We start from the raw sequence: 12112 nt of genomic DNA on the forward strand, positions 1-12112 counted from the left end.
AAATCCTTGGAACACTGTAAGCTTTAAGTCAACTGTTACAATCTTAAAAGGTTTCAGATTGGAAGCAGATCATTTTTTTAGGAATAAATGATGACTGCGTGTGTACCTTATTAACAGAACTTCCTGCAGGTTTTTCTTCCTTTAGTACTGAAAACATTATTGCAGACTTGTTCATACCCAGTAAGAGAGGGTTAGCATGTGTGCCATTTTAAAGTGGGATTTGAGAGAACAGATAACTGAGTAAATGAAGTGTGAATGTAATTCTGTCCCACATCTAGTTTCACATTATGCCCCAACTTTAATATATTTTCATTAAAACTGTGATTACTACAAGGCATTGCTGAAACTCTTAGTAAAACACTGAAACTATGACCTCCTACCAGCACACAGAAAAGGGTATAAACTTTACGCGTTCCTGTTATAAATGGACAAAAAAAATTATAAAGGTAGAAAAAGAGAAGACACATGCATGGCAAAGGATTTGCTTAATGTGGGGGCTGTAGCTTTAAATATCATCATAAGGTTATGCTAACTCTGAAGAAGCCATTCAAATCTGCTCAGCTTCCTTAGGCCGCAGCTTGAACAGCATCACTTTCCATCCACTTGTCTTTTCTCAGTCTTGGTCCTTTTCCCAATGAAACTCTCCCCAAATCCCAGATTTCTACATGCATGGGGAAAGTTACTGATTTCACTAGTCACAGGTAGACTGCGTGAAAACAGACCCTTTGACCCAACTATTCTATGCAGACCAAGTTTCCTACTTGAGCTAATCCCACTACTAATGCAATGCTTCTGTAATTTCAAAGAATTCCATGCATGTAACAAGAACTGTTAAACATATTGTTGCAAGTGTCTGTTAACCGTAAAAAGATGGGGCATCTTGTGGGATAAAGTGGACATCAACACAATTAGGGGTTGACATCTTTTCTTCCCAAAGCTTTACATGAGGGTTTTGTTAATTCAATCATCCACAACTTTAACAATGTCCCTCTGATACCTGACACTGCCCATCTCTTTCAGGGACATCTCTAGATACCCAACTGCCCAAGTCGCTCAGTCAGGTATATCTTTAGATATCTGACCTGACTCTGTCCTCCTCTCTGTTGAGGATTGCCAGATGTGCCCATATCCCACATACCGGGATATGTGAATGTGCTGTCCCTGTAGATATTGAATCAGTTCATAGGGGTATGGGCATTGGTAGGTTCAATGCCCATAAGGACTCATAATCAAAACTGCCATTTCTGCTATGCAGAACAGAGAGCTGGTCTGGCATTGAGTAATCTAAATAACGATGCTCTCAACAGGGTTCAGCTGCGTTTGTGCTGTTTCATCTGTCATAAATGGCTGTACTATCAGAGTTTGTAATCCGACAACTGGAAGTGAATTCAAATTTATGTCCCTTATTGATTTAATTCTGCCAAACTTGTTCTTCAGCCACAGAGTTCAGGAAGGTGCCACACCTCATAAAACAAAATTCCACTCTGTGGATTGCAGAGATCAGACACACATCAGTTCATTGTCATTAATATATCTAGGTGTTTCCCTTGCCCTTTAATTCTTTGGAAATCTGGTCTTTTTGTAACCAAAAGCCCATCCAACCTGTTCAAAATAGGCCTGGCTCAAATAATGGTGGACTATGCATTATAATCTATTACGCTTGCTCAGAATGCATTTGTAAACCCGAGGTGCAAGTTATATAAATTGTTCTGCCTGGAAAAGAATGCTGAATTGCCTGTTTTGACCCATGAAGCAAATGCAGAAGATCTGCTCTGTTAGAGCTCCGATTATCAAACCACTGCTGTACCTGTAAAACCTCAAACAGGTTCGTACTTAGAATCACATGAAATTCCTCTTACCATTTCAAAAAAAAGACACAGATATATTTTCTTACAGGTCCACAAAATGATCAGAAAGAGGAATTTCATCCAGATATGGTTAAAGGTCTTGCAAACCTGCTGCTTTAAGAGATTTGCTTGAAAACTGGCACCAAAAAATACAGTAGCTTCTTTGATGTCAAATGAAAACCAATCCCTCAACTGTCTACATCTTACTGCACCCATGCATGTAAATGCTTGTTCCACACAATAAAGGCTTGCCTATATTATATGAACCATCCCAACTAGCTACATAAAGTAACTATCCTAATAGCTTAGGGCACAATAGGGAAATTTCTGATGCACCTGGGCTTCTAATGAGGAATTTTAATGGAAATTAATAAGAGGACATGAAGGGGAAATGAAGTCAGATGGTCAGGGAATAATTCAACCAAGACCTGCAAGTACAACGTTCCTGACCGCAGCTCTTCAATTTTATTTATGTGGCTATGTAACCCAAAACCCAAAGTTCTTTTTAAATTTGTGATGCTGAATGTGTGGCTCTTTCTTAGGTGAGAAGGACAATATGTTATTGAATGGAGGAGAGTGTTACCCAATTTAGATTATACAGGGGGTTAGAATTTAGGACCAAATGCATTGGAATTAATTGGGAGACTGTTGAGAAAAACTGAGCAGGGCATTCAAACCCACCTTGAATCCTGTGAACAGAGTCCTTAATCAACACATCTATACTGCAGTGTTTGGCTTCCACTCAACCACCTAGTTACCTTGTTAGATTTTGTATTCTCAGATCAGGGCTCTCTGACAATCTCCTGGGGCTCTCCCATCAGCCCAAGGTGGTTACTTACATACATTGCCTCCCTAGCGTCTAGCGTTAGAAGTTCATGTCCTTAGTCACTCTTGTTAAAATGCAAAGCAGCAGTGACCGAATCCAGTACTCTGCTTCCGAAATTCAGCTCCATTAACTTCAGTGGAGTGCCACTGCCATGAAGGATGAAGAGCAAATCTCTACTTTTGTGCTTTGGGTGTGAAACGCCCACGTTTACATTATGAGACAGAATGACTGGAGACACGAGATAACAAGTTCAGCAGGTGATATGCTCTTCTCCATTCTTGAGCCAAGGAAAGAAATTAGCTGATTTTTTACTAAATTTAGTAGCCCGCTTTGCAAAGCTTTGGATACTGATAAGCTTGTGACGGTACAACATTATTAATCATCCCTTGGTTGGACTGGTGGAGTAAGATACCATTAGTACAGTATGGATATTGACTCAAGAATTATTTTTGCCTCTAACAAACAGAAAATCAGTGTTGAGAGTGCTAACTCTGATAGCGCTGAAGCAATTTTATATAGTCAGAGGAACCAGCAATGAGGGATACTGGAGCTCCATACACTCTGCGGATAGTGGGTTATAAAGGCACTGCATCTCACAATTAATCCGTTATGCCTTTACACCGCATGTAAAAGGTAAGGCTCTTTACCTTCAGTTATTATCAAACACCCAAGTTCTCCAGAAAATGTGCAACTTCTGCCTCCATCCCAACCCTGACATTTTAATCTATGATTTCCACAAGCATGTAAGATCAGTTAGTATCTAAAAAGCACAGGATGCAATTTCATTTTCTTCTAAAATAAAAGCCGCAAACACATATAGGGATTCAATGCAGTATTCATTCAATTGATTGTCTTTTTGGTAAGTGTTATTAAAACATCCCACAAAGCAAAAAAAACCTTTTAATGGAGAGTTGATAAATGTTGCCTATAAATTTAGTTCAATTATATCACTTGAGAGCTGTACATTTCCTGTAGGAATTCTTTCATACTTTTAAAGACATTGAGAACCAGCCCCTGGGTTCTTGTGTTATTTGTTAACCAGGCCACAATCCATGTGGTCATACATCTGGCCTCAAAGCATTGGCATAGTCTAATGTAATCAGCTGTAGGTCAGAGTTCATTCTGTGATCGGAGGTTTGCGGTGCAGAGGGTAATCAAAGATTGAGGGATATTTTTTATCCACTCTCTAGGAAAGGATGAGACGAATCCCAATCCCTTCAGATTAACCTTTCCTTAAAAGCACAGGTGGTGGTGTATGGCAGTTCCTCTTGGTTACAGTCTCACTGCCACTGGACACCTTTCACTGGAGAGAAGCCAGCACATCTCCTCGTCATCATAGCAGGACCTTTCGCTAAAGGACAGAGGCAATGAAGAGTTACCATGGTGTCCCTGCATATTCATATGACCTTTGACGAATCTTGCTTGCTTATGAGCACTTCCAGGAGTTTCAGTTTGGCCTTGACGTGCTTGTATTCATTATATTCCTCAGCCATGGGTTCTCGATCTTCCTTCTGCACATTTCTATCCAAAGAAAAAGAGAAGTGTGAAGGAGCAGGAAAGGAATTTTACATTTTGCAATACCAGCACCCCCATCCCCCATGTCTTACCTCTTCTACTCTGATGCTCCTCTAACAGAAGGCATAAACAACTTCCATTTTTACATCATCATTCACATCTGCCCAAACTGATCCCCAGACATTTTCTGGCCATTGTTCTCAATGTGAATTATACAACTTGGAAATGGTCCACCATGTGCACACCAAGCAGTGGGCACCCATCCATATTAATCCCATTTTCCAGCTCCTGGCCCACCTTCTATGCTTAGCTCATTCAAATGCTCACTTAGAACTTCTTAAACATGGTCAATGACTGCTTCCACCACTCTCTCGGGCTAATGGTCACTTTTCCCAGGTTCTCAGCAATACACAGAAGTTTTTATTTATGAAGTGAAATTTGCACCCCTTACATTCTGTTGTGTCAAATTTTGTTTAAGTTAACATCAAGGGATTATCTTGGGACATTTTCCTGTGATGAGGATGGCAGGAGAATCAGAGATCTGAGAGTGAACCTACTGTGTTCAGGTACAGATTCTTCACCTCTGCCATCAGTTTTCTGAATGGACAATGAACCCATGAACACTACCTCACTATTTTATTTTGCTCTCTTTTTGCACTACCGGTACACTATTTCTTATTGCAATTTATACTGTAGATTTTTTGTTATGTATTGCAATGTACTGTTGCTGCAAAACAGCAAATTTCAGGACTAAATTAACCTGATTTATGAATGTTACTTGGCTTCTGGGAACAAATTACAGGAGCATGGGCTCACTAATGAAGTGTGCTATCCTGTACATTGACTCGATTACTCATGTATCCTGGGCCCAACATATTGATGTAATGATGAAGAAAGCATGCCAGCAGCTATACTTCATTACGATGTATCACCCAAAACTCTAGCAAACTTCTACAGATGTACCATTGAGAGCATTCTGTCTGGCTGCATCACTGCCTGGTATGGAGACCCCGGAGCATAGGATCAAAAGCAGCTGCAGAGGGTTGTAAAGTCAGCCATCTCCATCATGGGCACCAGGCTGCCCACCACTGGGGGCATCTTCAAAATGAGGCATCCATCATTAAATTCCTTCACTATCCATGACATGCTATCTTCTCATTACTACCATCAGGATGGGAGGTACAGGAGCCTAAGGATGCCCAGACAATGTTTTAGGTACAGCTTCTTTCTCTCCATCATTAGATTCTGAATGGTCCATCAACCATGAACACTACCTCAATATTTTGCTCTCTTTTTGCACTAATTATTATTTTATATTTCTCATTGTAATGTATGGTCATTTTTTATGCATTGCACTGTACTGCTGTCACAAAACAACCAATTTCATGATATACGTCATGATAATAAACCTATGATTCCAAAGGCTGAAGACATCTGGAGCTGAAAGACGGGCACAGTAATGTTAGTATTGTCCCCAAGACCCATAGGCTGGAACTTCACCTGGCACACGTGCAGGTGAGATATTGGGTGATCTAGTTCATCCGTGCCATCGGATGCACACATTTCCATCTGACAATATCTACTGTGCCCCAGAGACACAAATAAATTTTATTAGAGACACAAAGTAGTGCAGATCCTGGAATATGGAGCAGGAAACAAGTCCAGACAAAGGGCCTTGACCCAACATGCCTACTGTCTACTTCCTTCCAAAGGTGCCGTCGGACCCGCTGAGTTCCTCCAACAGCTTATTTCTTGTCCCAATAAATTTATCATATCTGTGCATCAAATCTGGAGAACTCTCAAATACATTCTGGTTTACTCTGGTTCACTGAACAGAGATCTAGCTCTTTGTTTTGATCTTAATCTATTTCTGGACTGCTTAAATTATTGGCACCTAAAATTCCTACATCTTGCTGATCTGAGGTTTTAGCTTTTTGATTCAAGAGGCAAACAAGCATTCTACCACAGTTAATTTGTTTAACAAATAACCACTATTATTTTCATAAATGTTCAAATGAAAAATCAACCAACCTTCCATTTTCCTGGAAAAAAGTGTCTTCAAAATCCCTCAGGGTTTTGCGAAGTCGCTTTTTGTCAGCTCTTGCTTCTTGCAACTGTTCCAAGAGTTCAGGCCTGGGAATGCAGGATGAAATGTCAGCCCAGAAACATTAGATTGTGTTGAAATACTGAAAGAGTTACAACTTTCACTGCAAGATACACTGGCATGTCATCCAAGAATATTGTGCTCAGATCTCTGATGTGGGGTAAACAACACAGAAAGAATTCATATTGATAGAGCAACTGTGAAACACGGGGTTGGGCATTTGATTCAGGATGTAGCTGAGGTGTCATTTGGCCCTGAGCGCAGGATAAAACTGGATTTGACAAGAATAGTCAGCAGGAATGCAAAGAGCCCGATGATTGCGATGCCACTAATTTTCTACTGAATGGGGTTTTGTCATTGATCATTCAATGAGGCAAACAATTTTTTAAAAAGTATTTCAGACACTTTTCACATCTCCCCGAAAGTGGCTGCACACAAGTTGATTGGGTGGTAAAGAAAGCAAATAGCATGCTTGCTGTTAACTAGCCAGGGCAGTGAATTCAAAAGTGAGGAAGTCATGTTGCAGCTTCATAAAACTCTGGTTTGCCTGTATCTGAAATATCGCATCTAGTTCTGGTCATTCCATTATAGAAAGGATGCGGAGACTTTGAAAAGGGTGCGGAAGATGTTGACCAGGATGTGCCTGGACTGGGGGGCATGAAATACACGGAGGGGTTGGACAAACTAGGGTTGTTTTCTCTGGAGCACCAGAGGCTGAGGGGACACTTGACAGAGGTTTATGAATTTATGGAAAACATTTATAGAATGAACAGCCAATATCTTTCTCCTCCAGGGTGGAAATGTCTAATACTGGAGGCATGTACTTAAAGGAAGAGGGGGTAAGTTTAAGGGAGATGCTTGGGTTAAGTTTTTTTTTAAACACATAGAGAGTGGTAGGTGCCTGGAATGCACTACCAGGGGCGATAGTAGAGTCAAATATTACAGGTGTTCAGCTCATAGAAGCACATGAAAATGCAGAGAATGGTTTGATATGAAGCTTGTGGAGACAAAGGTTAATTTAGTTTGATTTTCATTACTAATTTTATTAGTTTGACATATCACATGTTGAGCAGCCTGCTTCTATGCTACACCGTTCTACGTTCTATCTCAGAAAGCGTCACCAGTGCAAGTTCCCCTCAAAAGAGGTTTTATGCTTTCTCTTTCTTGCTCATTAGGGAGTACCTCTGTGGTATTTCCCCACCGTGTGTCATGTAGTAGTGAGGGTTTTGAAGAGTACAATATCGATCTCTGTGTCTGTTCTCCTGCAACACTCACATGGAGGCTGAGTGCAGGTTGGAGAGTCGTAGGTCGAGGCTGCATCGGGCTGGTGTCCTTTCGTTTACTGGGGGTGTGAACGCATCCATGCTGTCGTCCAGCTGATCCAGGAAGCTGCGGATGGTGAAACCCGGTTTTGCTGTCACTGCAAAGTCCATTTTGGGATTACCGTCATCTTCGGTGCCATCTTCCTCTTCCTGAACAGTAGAAGCATATCGCTATGGTTAAGACAACACAAACCAGTCCAACAAGGTTCAGCAGGGTGTGGGATCTATTAGAACGGCTGGTTTCTTCCGCGACACCACGCGCTCCCCTGCAGCGCCCCAATGCTGAATGGTATCCAAGACCTTGGGTAATGAGGGTTGGGCCAAGACCAGAGGCAGAACCTGGGACAAAGTGACCAGAGTCGTCCACGACTAGGAGAGTGATGGCCCTCAGGGATGAAGAGTGCTCTGAAAGGCCTGAGACCATAATTGTGTGGGGGGGGGGGGGTGGGGGGGAAATAGTAAGCCATTCAGTTCCTCAAGTCTGCTCTGCCACTAAACATCATGGCTACTCCCATTCTGATCCACTTTCCCACTGGATTCCCATAGTCCTCCATCCAGTTCATTCAGTTTTCAATCTACTCATCCACTAAACACCTAATATTCTCTGAGGCAGAGTATTCCAAAAGACTCACGATGTCCTGAATAAAGTAGTTTCTTTGCAGCTTGGCTCTGACCGACCAGATACACCACAATACACATGGCAATTTAGCATGGGTTACAAGTCTCAGTGGCCACTGTGTTTAACGTGGCTGTGGATTAATCATCTGGGTTGATGAAATTAAACTCTGCTACAGCTTGGGCAACTTGGATCAAACCCAGAATAAGAAGGTGGTAATGATCAGAGAACTATGGTACTGTTGCCAAAACAATCTCATTAACAAAGGAAAATCTATTATAGTTATGAAGAAAAGTTGTACTTCTTATCAGATCTGAGTAGTATGTGGCTCTCAGCAGTGTGAGGGACTCTTACCTCTGAAATACTCTAGAAAGACTTAGTTCTGGGAAGCAAATGGTGGTGTTACCAATAACAACCATACCCAAAAAATAGTTAAACACCCCTCCTTCCCACTACCAAATAAACCAGCATTATACCTGAACAAAGGCAATTCTCTGGCAGGTAAAGAATGGGGTACACCTGGCTTTCTGCAAGGAACCTGAAAGGCCAGTTTCTTTAGGGGAGTGTACAATGTCATCAGAGGCATGTGGAATGGTAATAATGTAATCTGTCTGAACAGTAAGATCTTCACTAGATCGTGGTATACGCGACAGTAAACAGACAGATTCCCATTCAAGTTCCACTGGGACCAGTCATTTGACCAGCACAGGGTGGGATTCACGGGAGAGAGCAGTTGTCGAATTCCGCTAGGACTGCTGAGTGGCATCAGAAGCCGTCACTCCCGTCAATCCAAAGGGTAATATCTAACAGCGCTGGAACAAAGTTCTTAGGTAATAGGTGCAACACCCACTGCCTGGCACTGCAGACGCTATCAGTCCTGCCAAACTGCCACTGGCTAATTCCATACAAGTTTTATTACTGGTCGCACAGAGTCACGTGACCAACCCTCACACACAGATGGCACGGGCACTCTGCCAAATTATTTTTGGGGTCTTGGAACCTGAGCAATCTCCAATTACGGGGAATAAATAAATAAGAAGGGAGAAAAATTACCAGTTAGTACAATTGTTAGAAAGCAACAAAAACCAGCAGTGGGAAAGAAAGATGGTCACTTTATGTGTAGCTCTGTGCAAATTGGTTGAATTAGCAGCAGCTGCAGACTTCTCCGCTGCAGGTAATTTGCAAACTCTACACGCCTGGTAAAATCATCCAGAGGCCAGCTACCAATCATTATACCCCTCCAGTGGTGAGTCATCGTCTGAGTGTGTGGGTTGTGACTGTGGGGAAGACGGGGATAAGTAACTAGGAGACCCGTGGTAAAATAAAGAATTACTGCATCATTGGGAAACTACTGCATTTCCAGGTTCCAAAGCCTGCTTGGATTCCCCATCACCATGTAGGCTTTGAGATTTGAAACACCTTCCTCCTTGCCTCCACATCAATTGGAGTTCCTGGCTCCCTGCTCAGAGCTCAAGGTTTGGTAAGGATTTTGGAGAGAAAAGATTGCACATGTTGGAATCTGGTGCAACTAAACAATGTTTGTTGCTTGGTATTGATTTTCTCTGTTCAGTAAATTTTGTCAGGACTTGGGGTACTGAGTTACAGGGAGAGGTTGGACAGGCTAAGACTTTTCTCCGTGGAGCATATGAGAATGGGACATGACCTTGTATAAATTTATGAGGGACCTAAATAGGGTGAATGTACTCAGTCTTTTCCTCAGGATTAGGAAATCAAGAACGAGACGGCACGGGTTTAAGGTGAGAGAGCAGAGATGTAATAGGAACTTCAGGGACAACTTTTATTTTATACATTGCAGATATGTGGAATAAGCTGCCAAAGAAAGTGGTTGAGGCAGGTACAATCACAACTTTTAAAGGACGGTTGGACATATACATGAAAAGGAAAGGATCCAGAGACAATGGACACAAGGTAGGCAACTGGGACTAGCTCGGATGGGCATCTTGGTCAGTGTCAACCAGTTAGACCGAAAGGCCTGTTTCTGTGTTGTACGACTCTGTAACCCTCCAGACAAAAACACTGACACATATTAAGTCTTTTAAAGGCCTCCACCCATGCAGTAGCTCAGATGCTCTGCATGGGTGGAGGCCTTTAAAAGTCCTTTGGATAGCCTGGACAATAGCAATACACACGTCAGATTTCTCTTTACTGATAACAGCTCAGCATTGAACACCATCATACCCTCAGTACGAATCAACAACCTCCAAAATCTGGGCCTCTATACCTCACTCTGTAAATGGATTCTTGCTTTCTCATCGGAAGGTCACAATCAATGTAGGTCGGAAATAACATCTCCTCCTCACTGACAATCAACACTGGCGCACCTCAAGGATGCGTGTTTGGCTCATTGCTCTATGACTGTGCAGCTAGGCACAGCTCAAATGCCATCTGTAAGTTTGCCAATGAGACAAGTTTTGTTGGCAGCATTTCAGATGGTGATGAGGCATACAGGAGTGAGATAGATCAGCTGGTGCAGTGGTGTCAAAACAACACCATTGCACTCAATGTCAGTAAGACCAAGGAATTGTAGACTTTAGGAAGGAAAGTTAAGGGAACACTCATCAGTTCTCATCGATGGATCAGCAGTGGAAAGCATGAGCAGTTTCAGGTTCCTGGAAGTCAACATCTCCAAAGAACTAGCCTGAGCGTATTCATGCAATTACAAAGAAGGCACAACAGCATCTCTATTTCATTCAGGGTTTGAGGAGACTTGGTATGACCCGTGCAAAATTGTACAGGTATACTACGGAGAGCATTCTAACTGACTGCATCACCTTCTGGTATGGAGGGGCCACGGCACAGGATCGGAAAAAGCTACAGGAAGTTACAAGCTCGGCCAGTTCTGTCATAGGCACTAGTCTCCCCAGCATCAACGACATCCTCAAAATGTAATGCCTCAAAAAGGTAGCACCAATCATTAAGCTCCCTCATCACCCTCTTCTCAATGCTACCATCAAGGAGGAGGCACAGGAACCTGAAGACACACACTCAACTTTTTAGGAACAACTTCCTCCCCACTGCCATCAGATTTCTGAATGGACAATGAACATGTGTACATTAACTAACTATTTTTTTTGCTCTCTTTTTGAAATACTTATTAAAATTATATTTATATATTATATATACATATTTCTTATTGTACTTTATTTTTAAAATTTTGTACTGTAATGTACTCCTGCCACAAAACAACATATTTCACCACAAATGCCAGTGATATTAAATCTGATTCAAAAAGCATGGCAGCACCTGTACTTCCTTAGAAGACTGCGAGGATTTGGCATGACTTCATAAAACTTTGACAAACTTCTACAGATGTGTGGTGGAAAGTATATCGACTGGTTGCATCACGGCCTGGTAAGGAGACACCAATTCCCTTGAATGGAAAATCCTACAAAAACTAGTGGATATGGCCCGACACACAAAGCTTAGGCCCTCCCTACCATTCAGCACATCTACACGAAGCACCGTCGCAGGAAAGCAGCATCCATCATCAGGGATCCCCACCATCCAGGTTCAGAAACAGTTCCCACAACCTAAAGGCTCTTCATCTCATGTTCTCAATATTGATTGCTTATTTATCTATCTTTATTTATTATTTTTACAAATTTCTTTTGTATTTGCAGTTTGTTTTTTTTGCATATTGGTTGTTTGTCCGTCCTGTTGGGTGCGGTCTTTCATTGATTCTATTGTGTTTCTTGGAGTTACTGTGTATGCCTGCAAGAAAACAAACCTCAGGGTTGTATATGGTAACATAGATGTACTTTGATAATAAATTTACTTTGAACTTTGATTCGGATTCTGATTCTGCACCTGAAAATCTTGGCACATACTGGACAACTTGCTACAGGAAGTACTTCCTGGATA

The 12112-nt window shown here is 41.9% G+C and overlaps 1 protein-coding gene across 6 annotated transcripts in view; it reads right to left on the reverse strand.

Annotated features, from left to right (window-relative positions):
- Positions 1-3559: 3559 nt before the first annotated feature.
- The window catches only part of fam13a (family with sequence similarity 13 member A), a 252954-nt gene continuing 244401 nt past the window's right edge, over positions 3560-12112 (reverse strand). For 4 of the 6 annotated variants that reach the window (XM_072256425.1, XM_072256424.1, XM_072256427.1 and 1 more), the window contains 3 exons: positions 7568-7764; positions 6220-6321; positions 3560-4194 (listed from right to left, as the gene is read on the reverse strand). In XM_072256425.1, the coding sequence (XP_072112526.1) occupies positions 4071-4194; positions 6220-6321; positions 7568-7764 (423 nt within the window). In that variant the 3' untranslated portion in view covers positions 3560-4070. Of the gene's footprint in view, positions 4195-6219; positions 6322-7567; positions 7765-10341; positions 11963-12112 lie in introns of those variants that run through there. The other 2 variants (XM_072256428.1, XM_072256429.1) reach the window with 2 other exon arrangements.

Source organism: Mobula birostris, chromosome 4 (assembly GCF_030028105.1).
Source record: "Mobula birostris isolate sMobBir1 chromosome 4, sMobBir1.hap1, whole genome shotgun sequence".
NCBI lineage: Eukaryota > Metazoa > Chordata > Chondrichthyes > Myliobatiformes > Myliobatidae > Mobula > Mobula birostris.